General features: G+C 37.7%; 3 protein-coding genes and 2 non-coding genes across 5 annotated transcripts; 1 reads left to right on the top strand and 4 right to left on the bottom strand.

Annotated features, from left to right (window-relative positions):
- Nucleotides 1-14449: 14449 nt before the first annotated feature.
- BDF20DRAFT_803873 (uncharacterized protein) lies at nt 14450-15154 on the bottom strand (the record flags this gene model as incomplete). The annotated part of the gene is made up of 1 exon (XM_053076454.1): nt 14450-15154. A coding segment is annotated over one exon (705 nt), but the record flags the coding sequence as incomplete, so codon positions are not given.
- Nucleotides 15155-15554: 400 nt separating this feature from the next.
- Nucleotides 15555-15628, top strand: BDF20DRAFT_t147. The gene has a single exon. It is a non-coding gene; the product is annotated as a tRNA-Ile (tRNA).
- Nucleotides 15629-16226: 598 nt separating this feature from the next.
- BDF20DRAFT_t146 lies at nt 16227-16299 on the bottom strand. The gene has a single exon. It is a non-coding gene; the product is annotated as a tRNA-Lys (tRNA).
- A 2868-nt stretch (nt 16300-19167) lies between these two features.
- On the bottom strand, nt 19168-20108 carry BDF20DRAFT_991508 (uncharacterized protein; the record flags this gene model as incomplete). Its single annotated transcript, XM_053085348.1, has 2 exons — nt 19168-19404; nt 19425-20108. The coding sequence occupies 2 exons, from the start codon at nt 20106-20108 to the stop codon at nt 19168-19170; spliced, it is 921 nt and encodes a 306-aa protein (XP_052932061.1).
- Nucleotides 20109-20985: 877 nt separating this feature from the next.
- BDF20DRAFT_800004 (uncharacterized protein) lies at nt 20986-21533 on the bottom strand (the record flags this gene model as incomplete). Its single annotated transcript, XM_053076351.1, has 2 exons — nt 20986-21176; nt 21239-21533. Coding segments are annotated over 2 exons (486 nt in total), but the record flags the coding sequence as incomplete, so codon positions are not given.
- Between the last annotated feature and the right edge of the window lie 3440 nt (nt 21534-24973).

Raw genomic sequence — 24973 nt, 5'->3', positions numbered from 1 at the left:
ACTGTGTGGTATTCGCTAGTTTTAATTATGAAGTAAAAGGTAAAGAATAACACAAGAGAAAATAAACACGAAAGCTTAACGAAATCAAACCACCGTCTTTATTTCTCTTTCAAAAACAAACTAAAGAAAAAGAAAAGAAAACTAAAATTACTGCTATTAATAAAGACTTATTGTGTTTGCTGTCTACGAAATGATTGTATCGGGATCTATAGCTGACACTGATGTATTATGGTCAAATAATACTCAGTGAATCAGAGGTTTCCGTAAAAGAATAGGTCTTCGGCTAAAGTAAAGTATATGGCCACCGCCTGAAAATGCGTTTTCTCGAGGAGTTGAAACCTTCCTAAAAAGGAAGGTGTCGGAGTTTGGAGTTCAAAATGTTTGTGTAACCATGAATTTTTAGCAACTAGAATACTGTAGGACTGGATCGTTGAAGGTCTGGTGTTGGTTAAGAATTTTTTCGTGGAGTTACAGCGGTAAATGTGTGTAGCCATCGATGGAAGGCACAAATATGTACCGTTGGCTTTTTTAACGTTTTTTCGGAGACAGATTGGCTTAAAATTCTGCGAATTTATCGGTTTATATAGTTGACAAGTTATGACTCATAATGAGTTAATCGAATTTTATTGGTTTAGGTAGTTGACAAGTTATGACTCATAATGAGTTAATCGAATTTTATTGGTTTAGGTAGTTGACAAGTTATGACTCATAATGAGTTAATCGAATTTTATTGGTTTAGGTAGTTGACAAGTTATGACTCATAATGAGTTAATCGAATTTTATTGGTTTAGGTAGTTGACAAGTTATGACTCATAATGAGTTAATCGAATTTTATTGGTTTAGGTAGTTGACAAGTTATGACTCATAATGAGTTAATCGAATTTTATTGGTTTAGGTAGTTGACAAGTTATGACTCATAATGAGTTAATCGAATTTTATTGGTTTAGGCAAGTTATGACTCATTATGACTTGGAAGCTGCTGGAAAAAAGTATAAAAGGAGGGCTTTTTTCGGGATATTCTCAAAATTATCTCTACTTTATCATCTTTTCTTAGTCATGTCTTATTTACCACGTTGGCGAATCCCTAACTACTCTGCAAGCGGCCGTCCTTCCACTCAAACTAGTAATGTTAATGCTCAGGGCGTTGGTGCTGGATCTTTTCAGGGTAGCTCTACTGAATCTCTTCGGTCAAATGCTTCAGTGATAAACTTGTTATCTTCCGATGACTCTTCATTTGGTAATTCGCAGGCAGATGTGTCTATGATGTCAGCGCGGCGTTCTTCAATTGGGCCATTTAGTTCAAACATTGCAATGGACGAGACATTCTTCTTCGAATCGGACAGGCGTTCCCATATTGATAGTATCCCACCATCAGCATCATCATCATCGTCATCATCATCATTCTTACCTCAACAAGATCGACCTCGTACAGCTAGTGGAGTTGAATTGCCTGGTCCAATACCTTTGACTGACTTACCAACGATCGAACTATGGTCCAGAAGGGTCAATAAAAAGATGATATCAATTTTTGAGCTGTCAGAGTTGGTTGGAACCGTAGACAAGGCCGTTAGGTAGGTTTAAGAGAATTGACGCCGTAATTATAGTCTTTATTTACTGAAAATTGCGGTTTCTTTACTGTATTTTAGGTTTTTACTCGAACAGCGAATCTTGTATGATTATGATCCAATCACCAGAAACAGAGCAAATATTGTTTGCGTGAATGGTTATCCAATGACGTTCACTTATAACCAAGGCCGTGGTTACGTATGGCGTTGCCACAAGTATGACTGTTGCAACAAAAGTCGGTGTTCTGCTCTTGTCCATTCTTTTTTTGCTGAACGCAAGTTACCTCTTCATCATCAACTAATAATTCTTTATCTTTGGTTAAACGGTGCACCGCGCAAGACTATTTGTGATATAACAGATACCAGCAGGCCAACTGTTAAAGGTATACTAGATGGTTTCTGTCAGGTTATGCAACACGATTTTCTAAATAGTCAGCATGAAGAACTGGATGAGAATGAAGAAGATGACAGCATCATCGACATGGAAACTATTGCGCCCGAAGAACGTCATACGTATAACAATGAGAATAAGATTGGTAACGTATTTCAGAGTTTAGTTACATAAAAGTTGTTGCTACGTTGGTGGACGCGTTATCTCACCTAAATTTTTATGTTCTCGGTATACTGTATGACAGGTGGCTATACTCCTGATGGCGAGTCCATTATTGTTGAAATAGACGAGAGTAAGTTTGGCAAGAGGAAGTACAATAATGGCCATCGTGTGGAAGGCGTCTGGGTTATCGGTGGTGTAGAACGTACAAATAAACGGAAGCTATTTTTGGTTACAGTGCCCAATCGTAATAGTGAGACTATCGCTAGGGTTATTCGACGTTATGTGAATCGTGGGTCCACCATTTATACCGACTTTTGGCGTGGCTATCTATGCATTTCTGATTTGGGTCGTAATTTCACGCATCAACGCGTTAACCATGAAGAGGGTTATGTATCAATGGATGGCACCTGTACGAATACCATCGAGGGTAATTTCGAATTAGCAATAGATTTGTAACAGTATAGTAGCATAGTAATTTATATTACCTTCTTGATAGGCACCTGGAATGGAATCAAGATCCGTTGTTTTCCTCGTCAGCGTACAAAGCGGAATATGCCCTGGGTATTGCTTCAATTCATCTGGCGTAGAAAATATTATGGTGATTTGTTTAGTGGACTGTTGAAGACCTTGCGTGATGTTGAGTATGATCGTCGTACTGTTCAGGGTGCATTCATTACCCAAGTTGTTTTCGAAGGAGAGGATAATCTTCGTGGTCCTTCTTCCACTGACTCGGATACAAGTGATAGCAGCAGTAGTGATAGCAGTAGCAGCGAAAGCGAAAGTGATTTTGAAGAAGACCTTAATTATGATAATGGAAGCAGAATCAACATAGAAGGAGATAATAGAGTAGCACCACGAAGTCAACCATTTCAATTTCTCCGTAGAAGCCGTCGTATAGCTAATCGTTCTTCCTCATCATAACTTGTTATTAATAAAGCTCCTTTTTCTGAATCGTCGTCTCACTTTTTACTAGACTGTTTAGGAAATTAAACATTTTATTCACATCTCTAAAGTATTACGTGTTTTGAAGAACATCGTGCGATTCTATACCTCTATTTCTATGCTTTTTCAATATAAAAATAATTATCTTTTGACAAACCCTTCATTTTCGAACAAAGAGAGTTCATTTTCAAACGTTCTTTAATTTGTTAAGGCATATCTCCATGTATATGCATCGCACAGCCTCCATATAGGGCGCATTCTATTTGCAAAGTACTCAAGATACTAAAACCCCAACGTTACACAAACATTTTGAACTCCAAACTCCGACACCTTCCTTTTTAGGAAGGTTTCAACTCCTCGAGAAAACGCATTTTCAGGCGGTGGCCATATACTTTACTTTAGCCATAGTACAGTTAACGGGGCGGATAATTGCGCATTTGGGTGGGGACCATCTATACCCTATGGCCAGAGAATGGGATTCAGCTAGTTGTAACATAGACCTAACTTCACGAGGTGTTCCAATTAGTGCAACATCATCAGCATATAATAAACAATTGATGGCAGTGGGAGAAGGTAGTGCCTCAGGATCAGGTTGCGACATTAACCAGGGAGCTGGTAAAGGAACGGATGAGGAGATGGATTGAACGGTTGGGGTGGATGTCGAAGCAGTGGAGCGCAGTAGAGGTGCCAATGAGTTAATGTAAATGGAGTATAGGTGGGGGCTGAGGACAGAACCCTGTAGTACTGTTGTATCCAACAGCATATTACTCTTGGATTATTACATAATACTGAAATAAGAGATTGCGGATCCTTATGAAGGTTAGAATAACCGTGAGTGATAGGTTTGTTAGAACAATTCTTTTCTTTAGCGGAAGAATATTTCATCTGTATATCCGAGACAACATTGGATGAGTAATTGACTTCATTTAGAAATAAGATATTATAGTATTTGGATTTGATTAAATCAGATAACTTTATTTAGCACATCAAACCACAATACATAAATCTAATCTATTTAAGCTATTATCTTCTAACTTGTTGATCCTTACTTTAACCCTTTACATTCTGACAGAATTCAATAAGACTGAAACGTAGACGTCGGCAGAATTAAGGAAGAGTTTATCCTGTCCGTCACGTTAGTTATAATGAAACTGCTGAAGTACGGGTCAAAGGAACCTTTAGTTAGATCAACCCACTTACCTCCTGTCACCGATCCAATCGGTCAAGGCACCGCTATAGCATGATGAACCGTGCAGTAACAATTGGGTATGTCTTTTCTTTTATCATCAAGGCATCTTGTACCTAAGAGTCTCGATAGAAAAAGTTTTTTACAATATCCACAAATATAAATAGAAGTACTTTTTTCCTACATGGTTTTTGTCTTCATTCTTAATTGAGTTCTTTATCAGAATATTCCAGCGAATAAAAGAAGATAACTTGGTCTTCACTGATTTCCTTTTTGTTTTCTTTTCCTTTATACTTTTATCTGATCGTATACAACATTTTTTTCAGTGAATCACTCAAGATGTCTATCGAGAATATTGTCACTGATTCGAAGGCTGCTGGTGAAGTAGTCAAGAACTCTGCTGCTGCTCTTGGTGGATCTTCTACAGGTGAAGGTGACTCTACGCAAGTAGTAATTGAAGAAGAAGGTGTAGATGCAATGTGCATCGTGGACGACGACGGTGATGGAAACTCTCCAGCCCTGAGCGCTGGTACTGGTGTGATGGATGACACGTCATTTGTCGTAAACACAATTGAAGACTTTCGCAAGGAGCTGGTAGAAGACATCAGCAAACTGTCTCGTGCTCGTGCAATCGGTGATATGGAAGCGTTTGATGCTGCGATGGTTAAAATGGACAAAACTCGCAGAGCAATTCATAGCTTGGAAGCGAATGCAGCTCTGTTGAGGAAGGGTTCTGAAGACATTTCGTCTGTTGGTAGTGGCACAAGTAGACTCTTTGACCCTGTTGGTGAGAAACGTGGTTTAACGCTGAACCGCAGAGACCTTCCGAAGTTCCAATTGAGTTCTGACGTATTTAAACGTTATCCCGGTGAAGAGGTGTTCGAGTCGGTTGACCATTATTTACGAACCTTTGAACAGATCATTAGATCTTCCTCAATTAGAGACATTGAACGCTACTGGAATGACCTCATCCCTTTGTGCCTTCCCCCCGGTGACGCTGCATGGGTAGACAAGACGCTTTTGAAGTGTACTAGCTGGTCCGATGCGAAGGTGGAGTTCCGGAAGTATTACGGATCAAGAACTGCAAAACGTCGCTTTGTTGAGCAGGTCTACACTATGAACATGGCGCCGAAGGACAACATTATTGATTATTCCAGGAGATTTCTCCAGATGATGCATGAGGCGGGCATCCCCAGCACGGATGAAGGCGTGGCCGATCGATTTTTAACTTCCTTGCTTCCTCCCGTTCAAACGGTACTACGTCTGTCAATGGCTACGAATAAGGATGAAAAGTGGACCGTTGAGAAGCTTAGTGAACTCGCTAGAGATGTATTAGGTGACGACCAAACCACCTATGGCTTTGCCACTGCTCTCTTGCCAGGTGGTGCTACGAAACCTTATACAGCTTCCATGCCATATCAAGGAGGGGATAGACTTAGCAAAAGAATGAAGTTGAAAGAGGTCAGCAAAGGTGGCCATGGTAGCTCTTCTTCTGGTACTACTGCAAGTAACAGGTTTTTCTGCAAGCGACACGGACAAAATGCTACACATAGCACCGACACTTGTTTCTCGTTGAAGAACGAACAAGAAAAGAAGAACAAGGTGAAGAAATTTGAGCAAGCAAAGAAGGAAGGCAAGTGCTATAAGTGTGGTGAAAGGTACGGTCCGGGTCATGTTTGCAGGAAGCCAACCACCGTTTTGGCGGTCAGAGGAGGAGACGACACAACTGAGCCCACTGTGGATAATGATTTGACCATTGAGTCAATTGAACAAATGGAGCAAGAGCTTAAAATGGTTCCCGTTGCTGCGGAGGACACTTTTATGACTGATGCCTACAATTGTAAGTCCAATGTTACTTCTAATTATATTGCACGTAAGAATCCATTAAATCTAATGACTCCTATTAAAATAGAGGGCAAGGTCTTGATGGGTCAGATTGATACAGGCAGTAATATAAGTTTCATTAATACCAATAGTTTAAAACATTTATCCATAAATAAAGTTTATTCATTGAATGGTACTTACAATATGTTAAATGATAAGAATAATGTTCCCCGTATTGGTAAGACTGACTTGTTGAGAGTTGGCTATACGAATGGTATTGAGTTCAAACATTCTTTTGAAGTTATGAAATTCAATGAGCATTTTGATTTTGATGTGCTTTTGGGTGTGGACATTCTACCTAAGTTGAACATTTCTCTTCATGGTGTTGCTTGTAAGTTAAATAATCCAGAAGAAATGGCGAAACAGTTTGATAATGTCAATCATGAATTCGATGTTGAACACCTTCCAGATTCTTCTCCTGCTGGAACTCCTATTGAGAGAAAGAAATTTATGGATGCTATTAGTAAAGCACTTCAAGCTAATGCTAACATTCCTGAGACATCATCTTGTCCAATCCCAGAATCTGTGGTACGTCTTCCTACTCCTCCTGATGCAACTGCATACAGAAGACAGTATCCAATTCCAATTGCGCTGAGACCTGTTTTAATTGAGCAAGTGCAAAAGTGGTTGAAAACGGGAACAATTGTCAAATGTAGAACAAATACAACTTTTAATAGTCCATTGTTGCTGGTACCGAAGAAATCCAAAACCGGAGAAATAACTGGACATCGTGTTTGTCTTGATGTACGTTTGCTGAATAAAATTCTGCCTCCATCATTTAATTATCCTATTCCATTGATTAAGGATATTTTTAAGAATCTGCAAGGCAAGAAATATTTCACAACGATTGATTTGTCAAATGCATACCATCGTTTCGAGGTGACTGAAGAAGATCGACATAAGTTGACTTTTACACATTTAGATGGCAATCAGTATCAGTTTGTAAAAGCATGCTTTGGTTTAAAGTTTTTGACATCACAATTCCAAAAGGTACTCACTATTTTATTTTCAGACCTGAGATGTGTGCAGAACTTTGTTGATGATTGCGTAGTTGCCAGTGATACAATTGAGCAACACATTATCGATGTCAAAGCAGTTATTGAAAGGTTGAATAAGGCGAATCTTATTCTGAATGCTGATAAGTGCAGTTGGATGCAACATTCTGTGCGTTTATTGGGATTTGTTGTGGATGCTACTGGTTCTCGAGTTGATCCAAGCAAAAGAACAAATGTTCAGACTTGGGCTAAACCAAAGACCGCTAAGCAAGTACAGTCATTTTTGGGGTTAATCAACTATTTTAGAGATTACATCCCTAAAGTCGCTGACGTTACTGCTCCTTTGAGTTCCATTAGTCATGCTGCTAATGTTGAACAATTGTGGGGTCCAGAACAGGATAGATCCTTCCAAGCACTGAAAGACATTTTACAATCGAATGTCGTGTTACGTTATCCAGACATTTCTAAACCTTTCTTTGTTGCCACTGATGCTAGTCAATTTGCTATTTCAGGTTTGTTATTTCAAAAAGATGATACAGGTCGTGATTTGTATGTCAGTTTTATTTCACAGACACTATCCCCATCCCAACGTAATTGGAGTACTACCAAGCGTGAATTATTCGCTGTTGTTACCGCACTAAAGAAATTCAAGGAATATCTTTGGGGTCGTAAGTTTACGGTTTACACTGATCATAAGAGTTTAATCTACTTACACACTCAAAAGGTGATGAATCCTATGTTGATTGGTTGGATGGAAACTTTACTTGATTACGATTTTGACGTTGTGCACGTTCCAGGCATTGACAATCGCTTAGCCGATTTATTAAGCCGCTTATATCCACCTCAAATTGAGAGTGAACATAAGCTGGGGGAGAATAGAAGCTTCCCTAGACTTAAGAAATGGGTTAATAAGAAACGTGTCGCTAAACGCAAAGTATATAGTCAAGATAAAAGAATTAATATACTAGCAACTAAATTGGTCGAAAATAAGAACAAACCTGTTGAATATATCAGTCCTCCTGAAGAAGAGAGACAACAATTACTGATCGACATACACAACCTCGGACATGCAGCCAGTGTATATATGGTCAGAGATCTTCATGATCAAGGTTTCCATTGGAACACTATGACAGAAGAGGCGAAAGCAGTATGTGCAGCTTGTAAAGAATGTCAAAAGCACAATATTGTACAAAGAGGCTACCATCCCATCACGAATATTGTGAGTTATAGACCCTTTGATGAAATAAGTATGGATCTTGTTGGACCGCTTCCCGCTAGTGCTGATGGCCACATGTATATTCTAGTCGTAGTTTGTATGTGCACGAAATATTTGATTATTCGACCTTTGCCTAACAAACATTCAGACACTCTTGCAAGGACTTTGGTAAAGATTTTCGCTGATTACGGTTTGCCACGTTTGATGAGATCTGATAACGGTACTGAATTCAAGAACTCACTGATGGACAATATCTGTAAACATCTTCACATTCAGAGAAACTATAATACACCTTTGTATGCACAGTCTAATGGACATGTCGAAGCTTATTGCAAAATTGTAATGAACACTCTTCGTAAAATGATAAGAGGCAATACAAGAGATTGGGATCTATTTGTTCCTATGGTCCAACTCTGCGCAAATAGGCAAATTAAGAATAAAACAATGAGTGCTCCTTTCTCTTTGATGTTTGCAAGAAGAGTAAACTTACCAGATGACTATACTAATGGCGAAAGATACCCCATCTTAAATAGTACGACCACTTTGAAAGAATTGGAGGATCAAATCGAAAAAATGGAAAGTATAGTATTTCCTGCGATTGCGGAAAGAACTCAAATGATCAACGAGAAGATCAACAAGTACTATAATGACAAACATAAACTCGTTGATATACCCTCTGGTACGCATGTCATGGTCAGGTTGCCACAAAGAAGCAACAAATTAGCTGCTCTTTACGATGGACCTTACACAGTCGTTCGACGTAATCAAGGAGGTGCTTATATTCTGAAAACTCCAGAAACTAATGAAGTTCTTCCACGCAACTATGTTCCTTCTGAATTAAAGATTGTCAATCTCGAAGAAGATGCATTTGAAGAGTTCTATGAAGTTGAAGACATTCTGGAACATCGTGGTCCTAGAGGTAATCGTGAATTTCTAGTTAAATGGAAAGGTTATTCTCATGACCATAACACTTGGCAAAAAGCCGAAGACTTTTCGAGTTCTGATATGATTCAAAAATATTGGGAAAGACATGACTTACAGAATGAGTTTCAGTCTGCTCAAACTAAGAACAGTAATAAGGACATTGAGAAGTCTACGCCCTCTGCCAGTTTATCTGCAAGAGAGGCTAGGGCCTTGAAAAGAAAAATGAATAATAAAGTGACAATGCGCAAAAGAACCAGAAAATAAATGACGCAACACAGTCACTGAGTTGATCAACAGATTTTGTGCCTGAGATTTTAATCTTATCTTATCAGTGCTTATTTATGCATCATGATTGTACCTATAGTTTATTATCTTTGAGCCGAATAACAATTACAGAGTAATTGTATTCTGGGGGAGAATAGTGTTGTATCCAACAGCATATTACTCTTGGATTATTACATAATACTGAAATAAGAGATTGCGGATCCTTATGAAGGTTAGAATAACCGTGAGTGATAGGTTTGTTAGAACAATTCTTTTCTTTAGCGGAAGAATATTTCATCTGTATATCCGAGACAACATTGGATGAGTAATTGACTTCATTTAGAAATAAGATATTATAGTATTTGGATTTGATTAAATCAGATAACTTTATTTAGCACATCAAACCACAATACATAAATCTAATCTATTTAAGCTATTATCTTCTAACTTGTTGATCCTTACTTTAACCCTTTACATTCTGACAGAATTCAATAAGACTGAAACGTAGACGTCGGCAGAATTAAGGAAGAGTTTATCCTGTCCGTCACGTTAGTTATAATGAAACTGCTGAAGTACGGGTCAAAGGAACCTTTAGTTAGATCAACCCACTTACCTCCTGTCACCGATCCAATCGGTCAAGGCACCGCTATAGCATGATGAACCGTGCAGTAACAATTGGGTATGTCTTTTCTTTTATCATCAAGGCATCTTGTACCTAAGAGTCTCGATAGAAAAAGTTTTTTACAATATCCACAAATATAAATAGAAGTACTTTTTTCCTACATGGTTTTTGTCTTCATTCTTAATTGAGTTCTTTATCAGAATATTCCAGCGAATAAAAGAAGATAACTTGGTCTTCACTGATTTCCTTTTTGTTTTCTTTTCCTTTATACTTTTATCTGATCGTATACAACAAGTACGCCAGTTTTGGGGTGGAAAGGTGAGGAAGTATTGTTGCTTAGAAGGACAGAAATAGTGATGTCGTCAAACATATTGGAGAGTAGGGAGACGAGGGGTAGTGGGGCTTGAGCTGAGATGAGCGCATTCCAAATAATGCGGCGATCCACTGTATCGTATGCGGCTTTTATGTCGAGGAAGGCTATAACTGGAAAACGGTGGTGGGTACGTTGATACGCTTTGACTAGGTCATGTAAACACAATGCTTGATCTAAGGAGCTTCTTTGGGATCGAAAGCCCCCTTGCCCGACATCGATAGGGGGTGAAACTGAGTGAAGAAGAGGAGCTATGCACATTTCAAATAGCTTCCGTACAACAGAAGTTAGAGAAATGGGTCGAAAATTTGCTGGTTGTGAGATGTCCCCTTTTTTGTATATAGGGACTACTTGGGCATGACGCCAGAGGGAAGGTGTAAAGGACCATTGACAGCATACAGAGAACATCAGTGATAGAACTTGAGAGATGGATCTACGAATGGGTTTCAACATTTCGGCACGTATGTGGTCTGCACCAGGGGCCTTACGATTTGGCAATAGTTGTATGTGCATTTCTATACTAGTAGGGTCAAGAACTGTCGCAAAGGTGGATTGAGATGAAGTAGAGGAAGGAGAGTCATCAGTTAGTGTAGTAGTAGACGGGTCGGTTTCTGTAAGTTGGGGTGGTTGAATAATGAAAGGCACCTTTATATTGGATTGATCCATAATATCTGCCATTGGTGGTGGTCTTAAGGCTGGGAGGGACGTGCCAGAATAAACCGAGCAGAGGTGGTCACGCATTGTTTGAGCAGCTACGATCGGGCCGTCAGGATGTTGAAATCCCTGTTGCCGTTGCCTACGAACCTTGATCTGTCTGATTTTACTAATTGCTTTGGTGATATCTTGATGAGCTAGGGAATCACAAAACTCGCGCCATTTCTTACGTTTTGCTCGTTTTAGATCTCGTCGAAACTGTGCATGTGCTTGAATATGTAGGTTCCAATAAAGGATCTTATCCATGTCTGTCCGGGCACGTCGGTATCGTTTATAATATCTTTCCCTACGGTCTACTGCTGTTTGCAGAGTCTCATTCCAGAAATACTGATAGTGGTTAGGTCGTCCGGTTCGTTTGCCTACTGTGAGGTCTAGCGCTGTATATATGATTTGGTTAAACTGTTGATTTAGATCGTCGATATCAGGTGTGGTATCAGGTGGATGTATGATTAAGTGTTGGAGCAGCTGGAGAAGAGGCTGTGATAAGCGGTTGAAGTGGGATTGATAGAGGGCAAGGAGGTCCGGTTCCTGTAGACGGCTTAAGTTCCATATCCGGCGTTCATGGGAGTGCTGTTGGGCTTCTGGGGGGCGGTCGATGTTGGTGTGTGTGTATTCAAAGGTCAATGACATTAGGCGATGGTCTGAGCCCAAGGATAAATCGGAATATATTTCTAAAGAAGAGGAGGATGAGGTATGCAGTGTTTCGATGTTGGTGATGAAGTAATCCACGATGCTACTGATAACGCGACCTTGTCGAAAATCGCTGTATGTGGGTATACCATGGGCCAGATGGTTATTCAGAATATGTAGCATATGGGCATTACACCAGTCTCGGAGTACGTCACCACGGTTGTTCGTTAAGGTGTCACCTGAGTCGTTACCGAGCCGAGCATTCAAATCACCACAGATAATTGTATCTTCTAATAAAGGGATAGAGTCAAAAATAGCTGAGACTTCGGCATTTCTCAAGTTGTGTTGGTCAGGAGGTAGGTATAGGCATATGAGGCGGAGGGAGCCGATTTGGATACTGAGTGCATGTTCGTTGTTAGGTAGCGGGATTTGATATACAGTGACCAGCAAAACTGTTCCAATGTTTTTGCCATTCTTACCTTTTCCTTCATAACTCAATGTAAAGTCATCGGAACAACTTGAAATTACAACCATTAGAGAGAGAAAGTCACGCTTAAAAAGTACAAATAAAAAGTTGGCTAAAAATTTTTTTATTTTAGTAGGCTTTCATGCGTTAAAATTAAGATGTTTATTGGAACAGTTTTGCATGCATCGATCAGAAATCCAAAATAGCTCTTTATCTCCGTTTTAATACTTCGTCCAATAACCTTTGGCCTTGATGCAAGCCTCAATACGTTGTGGCATTGAATCAATTACCTTTTGGCATTCCTTGATATCGATTACCTTATACCAAACGTCACTTACACGTTCGTATAGCTCCTGCATACCTTTTGGTGACGTTTCGTACTCATTGAGGCGGATTTTCAACAACCGCCACATATTTTCAATTGGGTTGAGGTCTGGTGACTGTGGTGGCCAATCCATTACCTTATAATCCTGGTTTTTAAGGTAATCCTTGACCAAATTACTAGTGTGCTTCGGATCGTTATCTTGCTGAAAGACTATTTGATCCCTTCGGAACCCCAATTTTTGGCACGCGAACTCAATTGTTTGCTCCTGTTCGTCTTTGACGATCTCCTGGTAGAGCGTCTTGTCCATGTTACCAATTATTTGGCACATCCAACCGGTTCCAGCATAGGTAATGGCACTCCAAATCATGATGCTACCACCGCCGTGTTTAACAGTTGCCTTTACATGCTTCGGTTGAAGCGTTTCCCCGTCACGGATCCAAGCCCAAACACGTCCTTCGGAGTTAAATCGATTGATCTTCGTCTCATCAGACCAGATAACGCGTTTCCAGTCATCAACTGTCCAATAACGATGCGCTTTACACCAAGCAAGTCGTTTCTTTGCATTCTTGGCAGATATCAAAGGCTTCTTTTCCTTTTCAAACGCGCCTAAACCATACTGCCGAAGAGCCCTGCGAACGGTATCAACACTTGCCTTGACTCCATGATCGATTTGAAGTTGTTTTCGAACCTTTACGGCATTATCTACGCGACCCTTGGTGATTTGACGAACGCAATACCGCTTATCGGCCTCAGACAAGAGCTTGGGTCTACCTCCTTTACTCAAATTTCTATCGGGGCAGAACTCTTTTCCGACTCGCGACACAGTTGCAACACCGACACAAACCTTAGCAGCCACAGCACGAACACTTTCACCTGATTCCAATAGAGATACGATACGATCACGCTGTTCAACAGTAATACCACGCATAGTAACGAAGAGACCCAGAAAAACTTACTTGAAAGGTTAAATAATTTACCGAAAGTGACGGAAATATGTTTCTCATGATTTAGGGAAGTATTGGTTGAAATTTCAGTCGTCTGTGACCAGTTGCCAAGTTGTGGTTTATGATTTAGTGAAATCTGAGGTATGCATGCAAAACTGTTCCAATGCACCCTCGGGCTTTGTGGCGTTCCTGCTTTTTCCAGATGCGGTAATAATCAAAACAAATTTTAGTAACAGGTTCGTGACGGTTTCAGCTTTCTATTGATATATATTAAGTCACTCAAATGTTTTGAAACTCTGCGGTTGACGTCGAGCGAAGGCAAAAAAGCAAAACATTGGAACAGTTTTGCTGGTCACTGTACAGGGAGGGTACAGTTTGGATTGATCAAGCAAGTAACACCTCTGGAGCCGCGGTAGTCACCTGCTACAGGGATACCGGGAAGGTGATACTGCCGCCAAATGGTGGGAAGTCGACATGGTGGTAAAAGCCATGTTTCGGTAATAAAGATGACGGTAAAGGACTGGCAATGTTGTAATATATCATCGATGGATGTTTGTTGGAGACCACGGGCGTTCCAAAGCCCAATGGTAATAGGTGTCGAGATAGGTGAGGATGGGTGCGGGTGGTTACGGGGTCGAGTGTTGTTCTGGGTAGATGGTAAAGAGGAGTTGTCATGGGTGTGAGGTTAGTCTGGAAGAAAGAGTACGGTGTCATGGAGGGTATGTTGAGTATAATGATTGTGAGACTCAATCATTAAAACTCATTCATCATTTCGGTGTCAGCGGGAGCATCGTTGCCACTGCTGGCCATTTGGAAGGCTGCAGCAGCGGGGTGGTCGCGATGGAACTTGGTGGGGGTACTGTTGAGGACCTCAGAGAAATCTTCATCTGAGATCCAGCCGTTGTTGAGAAAGTCCCTAGCAACTGGAAGAAGAGGGCGACGAGTGGAAGCAAGGAATTCGAGGGTGTGAAGGCAGCGATCCCGGTGAAGTTCAGCTGCCTTGATGTTGCGTTCATCATTGGAAAGGGAGGCATATTTTGGGTCGGCAACGTGCTTTCCGTCCGTGGGGTCGAATTCACTGTTGATAGGCTTGACGTTAGCCTTAGCTAATATCTGGAGGAACTCTTCTTGGTATTGGATGTGGACTAAAAGTCCTACAACATTACGAGCTGGGAACATAATGTCAAGGATGCGGCTGGGTTCAGCTCCCAAGAGACGGAGGTTCTTACGGCATTCGACATGTGTGAGGCGACGGGAGCGGTGGAGGTAGATGTACTGGAAACCTTGTGGACCAGTAGGTGTGGGGTTGAAGCATCGGGAGATGGCTTCCACCTTTTTTGGTGTGGGCGGGCGGATTTTTTTTGCTGGGCGAGTAACAATGGAGGCCCAATCAATAGGGCCAGCTGGCTGAGTAGCGGGGACAGAATGTGTTTCGGGTTCCTGAATTCCTCGGGGTAAGGCAACAGGGGAAGTGGGGTGATGGCTGGATTGGAGTTTCAATTGAGATCTCAATCTCGAATTTTCAGTTTCAAGGCTCTGAACCTTGTCTTGGAGCTCGCCATTCACACGCTCGAGTTGTGCTAATCGTTCAAGAAGGTCGGCGTGCTGCTTGAGTTGGGTTTCAGTTCTGGTGAGACGCTGCTCCTGTTCGAAGAAACGCTGGGAAAGGGTGGCAAGGTCGAGTGTTTGGGACATCTCGGTTGAAATGGGCAAGATGGATGGTAAGTTCAATACAAATTACAATCGTAATTTGCGAAATGGTCAATACTTGTTGGATTGGTTGGAAACTTGAATACGATATAGTCCTTTCAATACTGATCAGACTACTATATTCTGTTACTGGTGTTGCTTTGCTAGTTGTCGAGTATAGTCTACTGTTTACTTTGGTAGATCACGTGACTGTTGAAGTGTGACTGTGAATTTAAGTAAAAGGTTTAAGAAGTGAAAGAAAGGTGCTCGCTTAGCTCAGTTGGTTAGAGCGTGGTGCTAATAACGCCAAGGTCACAGGTTCGACCCCTGTAGTGAGCATTTTTTTCAAACCTGAACATTTTGGGATCTGTCTTTTTTTTTTTTGGGATGTCGTGGTACCTCAATAATTAGTTTAGTATAGTGTCGTGCTTGAAATGATAGCCTCGTTAATTAGTGCAAGTTATATACAATTCAATAATACTTTTCAAAAGGGAGAGAAAGTATGCCGTTTATTTCTTTTGCAACATTCATATTCTTATAGGATTATTACTGTTACATTTACTGAAGTTTTATATACCGTAATTTTGTGGTATGACATTAGATGTAACATTCAAAGATATAAAATATAGAATAATCGAATAATGAACAAAATCATTCTTTCCTCTACTTCTGACAATAATCCTACCTTTGTGATATTAGTATATAGTCTTATCGGAGCTTCGTGCACAACAGGGATGATAGTGTTGTTGTTACCTACGTAACTCGCCAATGAAAAACAATTTTATTAAGACCCCTATTCTAAAAAAAATTTTCAGTCACCGTTATACTGTAACACGACAATAATATAAAAAGAAAAGAAGACAAAAGGAAATCAGTAAAGACCAAGTTATCTACTTTCTTCTATAAAGGATACTCAGGGTAAAGAATGAACAAAAAAAGCCCAACGGGGGGCTCGAACCCCCAACCTTGAGATTAAGAGTCTCACGCTCTACCGATTGAGCTAGCTAGGCTTTTTGTGTAACAATAAAAAAAAACAAAAGTAGGACGAAATATTTCAACAAATCGGAGGAAAAAATCAGTGACATAGTTAAAGTAGGGCTCAATGTGAAATAGATTATCAAATACATCCGCAAAATTGATTTTTGACTAACTCTGTACAAATGGTAGAGAAATGTTAGGATGTTATTTATGAATTTAGCAACAACTCAGATTTATTGTACTGTATGTGTTGTTAATAAGTGTACAGTAGGTAAAGGAGCTTAAGAAGAGTAACAGAAATATGTTCAACAGTGAAATAAGACTCGAGCGAGTAGTGAGCACCAGGTTATTAGTAACCAACCTTTATTGTCTCAAGTGTATTATATGATTTGATTTATGATCTTTGACTAAATGAATAAATCTAACGATAAACTGAGTTGTATCTGGCACAATCTGGTTATGTTAAGAGCAATGAAGGCAAAAGAATAAGTTCTGAATGATTAATACTACTGTTGTATATGGTAGAAATAGATCACAATAGAAAGAAAACAAAAAGGAAATCTGTGAAGACCAAGTTATCTTCTTTTATTAAGTAGAATATTCAGATAAAGAATGAAGACAAAACCATGTAGGAAAAAAAGTTCTTCTATTTATATTTGTGGATATTGTAAAAAAACTTTTTCTATCGGGACCCTTAGGTACAAGATGACCTGAGGATAAAAGAAAAAACATACCCAATTGCTACAGCACGGTTAATCATGCTAGAGCGGTGCCTTGACCGATTGGATAGGTACAGTATAAGAAGGTAAGTGATGAGCTGATCTGGCTATCGGTTCCTTTAACCGATACCTCGGCAGATTCATTACGACTAATGGGACGGATAGGATAAATTATCTTTAAATCTGCGGGGATGATTAGCAATATAGTTGACAGCTTATATATTTTAAATCCCGCACATATAAAAATGGATGTTAGTGTTCATTATGTCATCATTATAGATGAAGTCAACTCAGCGTTACGACCTAAGTACCGTACTAGTTTAGCGTCATAGTAAGGACATATATGACGGATTAACTTCAATCAATATCCATTTTTTCTAATTTTTTTATAATGTCATTCACTTGTGAATGATTATAACTATCTTTATTTTTACAGTTCTTATTGTTTAGAACATACACATGTTCGAATTTGCTACCATTCTCTAATTTTAGAATTATATAAACTATATTATCTTTTTTTAACTTAAACTCTACATTTATTACTCTGTAATTATGTTTGTTTTGATTAAAAAGTTTTGTTGGAACAAAGGAACGTTTAATATCTTTTACAAATTTTTCATTCAAAAATGGATTATCTACCATTCTATATTTATAAATTCATTAATATTTATTATTACTCTTAATTCTTACTTTTCAATATTATACCAAATTCAATTTTAGTCTTTTAAAAATGTTTTCCATAAATTATATTCTCTGTGTTTTTTTCTCCACTGGTATTCTCTCAGATATAATAATATATCCTTTTTAATTCTATTTCTAGGGATTATACTTTGTTTCAATCCATTCCAGGTACCCTCTATGGTATTGGTATGTATACCAGTTTCCGGGTCTTTGAAATTCTTCTTATGATTTACAGTTTTATGTTTATACCCTAAATTTTTTAAATTGTTATATCCTTTCCAACAATCAGTATGTATAATAGTTCCCTTTTTAACATACTTTTGAATAATTTTATCAATACACGTTGTGTCTCTTTTTTCGATGGGCACCAGAAATAGCTTTTTATTTTCATTCTTAAGTTTATTTTTTAATATGCTTCTTTCTATACCACCTATAACCCAACAACCTTCCACTCTATGACCTTTATTATATTTTCTTTTTCCTATTTTGGTTTCATCTAGTTCTACTACTTTATTTCTTCCTCCAATTCTTATATTTTTATTAAATTGTTCTTTATCTTTTAAATATTTTCTAAAGATTTTATTATACAATGTTACTGTATTTCTACTAATCTGCAGTGTTGTTGCAATACTACTACATGGCATTTTTAGAATAAAATAATTTAATAAATGAAGTTGGGTACTCAATGGTAATTTCATCTTTGAAAATATTGTACCGCGTAATGGTGAATATGCTTTCCTACATTTATAATTTCGACATCTGTAAATTTTTAAATTTAAGTATAATTTAGTATCACCATTACATTTTAGACATTTTTCATATTTATTTACATAATTATTTTCAATCAAGTATAACAGAGCCTTTTCATCATTTTCAAATAGTTCCTTTAAATTTATATATGGCTCCGTGAACATTGTGCTATTCTACATAATTATTTATCAAATTTTTTTATTACCTATTTTATATTTTATTATAATTCAATTTTTACATAATAATATCTCAGTTTGAATTTTAGAGTTGTCAAGTATCCTGAGATACATCCAATCTGCGGATATCTCCATTTCAGTCTTATTGAATTCTGTCAGCATGTAAAGAGTTAAAGTAAGGGATCAACAAGTTAGATAATAGCTTAAGTAGATTAGATTTATGTATTGTGGTTTGATCTGCTAAATAAAGTTATCTGATTTAATCAAATCCAAATACTATAATATATCTTATTCCTAAATAAAGTCAATTACTAATACAATGTTGTCTCGGATATACAGATGAAATATTCTTCCGTAAGAGAAAAGGATTGTTCTAACAAATCTATCACTCGCGGTTATTCTAACCTTCATAAGGATCTGTAGTCTCTTATTTCAGTATTATGTAATAATCCAAGAGTAATATGCTGTTAAATACAACAGCCAGCTTCGATCATTTCTGAGTCTCCAGTTATGAAACCCAGGGAGATCCAAAAAGCAGAGGCTGCAGAAGGAGAACCATCATCACGGTTACGTTTCAATGGTCTAGGGTTGCGTTCATTAATACAGTAAGAGCAGTAGCAATAGATTCCGTTATCCAGCATTGTTTGACATAAAAACGAGCAATACTAGAAACCAGGTAGGGACGAACATAACGAAGAGCGCGGATGCAGCGGTCTTGTTGGAGGGCTTTAGCAAAGCGGGCCCGGTCCGTAGGTGAGGCAGAAGCCATATCAGGATTAGCGACATGTTCTTCAGCTAACGGGTCTAAGTCCTGAATAAGTTGAACTTTACAGGCTTGCAAGTGGCGGATGAGAGTAGCAGCGAATTTCTGGTGTACAAGAAGGCCGATGACTCCATGAGTCGGTAGGGTGATGTCCAAAATACGGGTAGTACAGTATCAATGCCTAAGGTATACAGGCGGTGACGTATTTCTCGACGATTAATACGACGACCACGAGGCATATACACATAGGTAAAGCCATTAGTAGAGTTAGGTGTAGGACGGCTAAAGGCACGTACAGTAGCATTGAGCTTGCGCTCAGTTAGTTTCTTGGGAGCAGCACGTTTGACAATTTGTACCCAAGCAGTAGAAGGAGGAGAGGCATTACGAGGGCGGGTGGTCTCAACAGTAGGAGCAGTGGGGGTAGCGTACTTACTAGCAGTAGTACCAAGTTCAGTGGTGGAGCGTGAGATGGATTCGGTGGCAGATGTCAAATCTGCCATTGTTGAGGCTCTAGCGATTATATTTGGCGAGATTTCAGCAGTTTTTTGTTTTTCTTCAATTTTTTGAAGATTTTGGACAACTGCGCCCAATTTTTCAAGCTCCTCCCGGAAAAAATTGTTGGCAGTTTCGTGGTCGAGGAACTTCGCTTCCAGCACGGAGAATCGATTTGCAAGTCCGTCAACTTTTTGAGTCAGATCTTGGAGGACTGTGAACACCTGGGCAAGTGTCGTTTCCAACTTTCGAGTAGACATGATTCAATCCAAAAATGGTTAAATGGTGGTAATGGATATCAGATGCAGTAGAGGTAATCTCGCTCTAAAATTTACAAATTCGATATTCTGGGTGATGGATGGGTTGAAAGCCAATTTATACACTCGAGTTCGGATTTTTGCATGCAGATTACTATAAATAGAGTAATCTCGGGGGTATAGTTCCTAAGCTCATTAAACTCGCCTCAATTTCTAATTTTCAAAAATATAAAAAAAATTATTTTCGGAGTTTTATAAAAAATGGTCATATGTTTATTTTTGCTAATTATTCATCAATATAATCATCATCACTATCATCGTCGCTTTCACTACTAGTATTCTCCTCCTCATCAGTTTCTATCTCTTCTCTCGTTCTAACTTGCGGCAAAATTGATTCATTTACATCATTTTCAACTGAATCTAATAATAATAATTAAATATTTTGAATTAAATAGTATCATCTAGCACATATAGAAAAAGGTTTACCTTCTGTTTCCTCAAAGTTAAAAGATACTTCTTTCATGGCAGTCAAAATAGCATTCCAATAGTCATTGCTATGCTTTCGGCGCCAGAGAAATTCCATTAATTTCCCATGTATTAATTGCCGTGTACGCTGTCTTGAAGGAATAATCATTTTAATTCCATTCCATGTTCCTATTTTTATCATTTATTCAATATAAAACTGTAAATAGTACAGTATTATACAGCATATAGCTATATTACCTTCAATAGTATTTGTATGCACACCAGCTTCAGTAATAAACGAAACAGAATGATTTACCATATGGTGATCGTAATGCATATCTTCAAGATCATTCAAACCATTATAACCAGCCTAACAATCAGTATAAATCCTAGAATGAGGCCGGACATGAACCTTAATAAGCTCTTCGAAAGTATTGGCTGTACGATCTTGAACAATAGTAAGAAACGCTTTTCGTTGTGGTGTTTTTTCATTACCACCAACTACCCAAATGCCTTCAACGTGATGACCACGATGATATTTCCGCTTTCCAAACTTGCTTTCATCGATTTCTACAATAATCGGTTCATTATTTTCATCCAATCCACCTATAAAATAAATTAATAAGTGGAAGATAATAAAAAAGATTACTTTAGGAATAAAATCTAACCGATTAACTGATCTTCTCTTTTCAAATCCAACTCCATCAGATGATAAATACTATCAATAATATTTTGAATAGTGTTATGATGAAGACCACTTGCCATTTTGATTGAGGATACAGGTGTCTTCAATAGAAAGTGATATACCACCAATAGAAATTCATCCAAAGGAGCTTTTAAGTAATTAAAGAACGAATGATCTCTTAAAGATCGTCTTCGACGAGATCGACCTGGTCGACAAGAACACCGTTCACTAGGACATTGCCAGAGAATACCATCGCGTGTAAAGTAATTTAGTCTCATTTGAGTACCCGCGTCACAATACTGTTCTTCATAAAAAACGCCTTGATCAATTAAATACCTAATAATTATATTTTTAGATTACATCAATTTTTATAAAAGGTTTCGACTTACTGTAAAGCAGCTTTGGGATCAAATAAAATGGGTTGAAGAGATTTAAGAGTAGGTAAAGAAGGCATAGTAATAAGTAAATAGATCTCATTTTAAGTGAGAATTTACCTTCTTTATATACTTTTTCAAATTTTTAAAAAAAAAATTAAGACTTTTTCTATCCAAAAATATTTCAGAATGAAAATCCGAGTCAGAACCCTCTGTAAAGTCTTAAATTCTTTTTAAAAATATACCGCAAGGTATTTTAGCTTTTTTAATTTTTGATTTTTTTTTCGATGAACTTTGACTTTAACCTCAGATTTCTCTATGACGAAGTAAGCTTGGAGCACAAGACTTTTACCATTGGAACGCTGGCGATTAGCTCCATTACATATATAATTTTCAGCCAAATATTCTGATATATGAAGCCACGTCATCTGACATGACGTCATCATAATAATATTACGTAATAGAGATAGTTGTTAGCTTTCTAATGGTAAAAGTCTCGTTTTCGAAAACAATTTCCTTATAGAACAATTTACACTTGAAAATTGAAAGCTCGAGTGTATAAATTAGCAGAGATCCCTGACAGGTCTATCGTTGATAGTGCCAATCACCATTAGAGGAGTGGAATGATCCATATTCATTTTATTATAAGGATAGTCGTACATATATCGTATCGGCATCACTGTCAGGGTCAGAAACATAGCCTCCTGAATCGGTACGGGATGTATAAGACGAATCAGAATCTTCCGAAGAGTATCCAGATAATTCTTCCTGAATTTCCTCTTCTCCAAGCAGTACATGATGAATCGGTCGCATGGGACCCTTTCCTTTATTCTTCCGTTTAGGACGAGCATCCAAGAATCGTATGCCTTCCTTCACTTGGTCTCGTGCCTTCTTGTCATTGACGAGCCAATATTTTACTGATATATAGTATTAAAAATCCTAAATCCTTTTATATCTTGTAATTGCTCTAAGTTAACATAAACATAAAAAAAAAATATATATAAATAGTCATTTGTGTAATTTGATCTTGAATTAATAGTTAAACATTTTCATAAGCATAGAGGTAAATACCATAAATAGCAAAAGGGAAGAGAGACAAGGGGAAGGGTGCATGTCCGGATGGTTTGGACCGAAGGCACAAACGCCCGACGGATTCGACAGCTGACCTACTAAATTGGGCAAGAATTAGTGGCCCGCTGTAGTGAGGCGATAAATTAGCTACAGGACTTGTCACAATTGATACGTAGAGGATTTTTCTAAAATTGGAATTCCGATGTGGGCACGTGCCCTCCCTTATTATGCTAAAAGTGACAAAAGAGTGATGGACCGGAACACTTCTCCACAACTGACCTTATTTTATTTAACTCATATAAAAGAACATACTGTTATCACTTATGGATATCAAGCTTAGTTATTTTTTAGTTTTAGTTAAATCCTATTTTTATACAGTATATTGAATTAAACAGTTATTCTAGTACGTGTGCCTTAATTGAAAAGATCTCAAAGAATTATATTAGATTTGGATATTATTGGAACTTAAGAATTATTTGTTTAGTATATATTTGGATTGGCCGACTCGAGGACATCTAGAATATATTGTTTAATTATACTTGTATAATTACTGTATATTCTATAACTTAACGCCGCGCCCGTATCATTGGAGGTCCTGCCGAGACATTTTGTCATAGCGCCGTGTTAAATCAAACAAAAAAAAAAAGAAGAAATTTCATTACAAAAAGAAACAAACATCAACAACATTCACAGAAACAATCATGACCAGTAATACTGAAAAAGATACTACCATAATAGCCGGTAACGCAAGGAACAACGACCTGGCCTTAAAGTACTTAACATTGATCGACAGTTTTGATGGAACGAAGAGTACAATGGAAGCAGAAACGTGGCTAAAAAGCATCAATAGACTGCGCAAATTTGTAGATTTGGATGACTATACTGCGAAGTTTATCGCTAGTTTTGCTTTAAAAGGGGATGCTCAACGCTGGTGGAGTCAGGTGGAAGAAGTTATTACGTCGTGGAAAGCTTTTGAGCAAAAGTTTAAAGCTGAATACGCTATGCATGACGTCGGAAATGCGTGGAAATCATTGAAGGAAATCAAGCAAAACGAAAATGAAGGAATAGAAGAATTCATCAGGAAAATCGATGTACCTATTGTTTACTGCAGTCGGATTACATGACTACGAATCGAGAAGGTCTTTTTTTATAGCATCCGTACTACCAGAAATTGCATACAAAATCGAACGTAAAGAAATACTTCCCACATACGAAGAGCTAACCAAAGAAGCATGATACGGAGTGTGTAGGATTGTCAAACCAACCATAGTTATTTCACGGACTAATACTCCTAACGTGTCACAATTGTGTCACTGTTTAAGTGGGCAAAATATGACAATAAGTTCGTTACACAACATTTATCAATATTAATATTATTTTTGAAATGAGTAAAAAATGAATTTCTGTAAATAAGAAAAATAAAAAGTAATAATATGAATCGCATTTTGATTATTCATAGTTAAAATGACCTGATTATGTCAATAAACTAATCTGTTTAATAGTTCATAATATAAAATACTATTAAATAAATATTTGTCCTGATAAATAAAAAAAAAATAAAAAAAAGAGTTTCGGAGCCTTTGGGTAATATAAGGCTTGTATATTATATTTTGTTGTATATGTTATAAAGGGACCCTTCTTACATCCATTGCTTGTTTTTATTGTTTTCTTTTTCTCATTTAATGTTATAATTTGTAGAAAAATACAACGTTGCCACTTCCGCAACCCCAGAGTATGGCTTGTTTCTGTGTTATTCATTTATGATGGAGTGTGTTCCACACAATAGCCGGTAGCTGCCATAATATCTTCTATCCACAATGGATAGCCTTCCCTATTTTATGTAATGTAATGAAATGGTATGAAAAAAATCAGTATCTAAAAAATTTACGAAGTAAACAGTAAAACGTTTTTTAGAAGATTTTTTGATTATAATGAAATGGAATTACAGAATCTTCTTAATAACCTGATACCATTTCATTATTCAACAAGTTGAATTATCAGAACATTTAGATACTGATTCTTTCATTTCATTTCATATCATGGAAAATAAAAAAAAATAAAAAAACGCTTTTTTTCTTTTTCTTTTCTTCTAGTCTGAAAAATAATAAATGAGAAATATTAAAGGTCATTGTCGAAGACAATAAAATCAAAGATTTTCCTTTAATATTTTGATCATCATAAAATTATTAAAAAATAAATATATTTAGAAATGGGAAAAGGAAAATCGTAGATTTTACTGTTAAAAACAGTGACCTTTTCCATTTCTTTTATTA

Source organism: Mycotypha africana (assembly GCF_025528875.1).
Source record: "Mycotypha africana strain NRRL 2978 chromosome Unknown BDF20scaffold_12, whole genome shotgun sequence".
Lineage (NCBI taxonomy): Eukaryota > Fungi > Mucoromycota > Mucoromycetes > Mucorales > Mycotyphaceae > Mycotypha > Mycotypha africana.
Note: the sequence above shows the minus strand (reverse complement) of the source record. Positions and strands in the feature narration are given on the sequence as shown.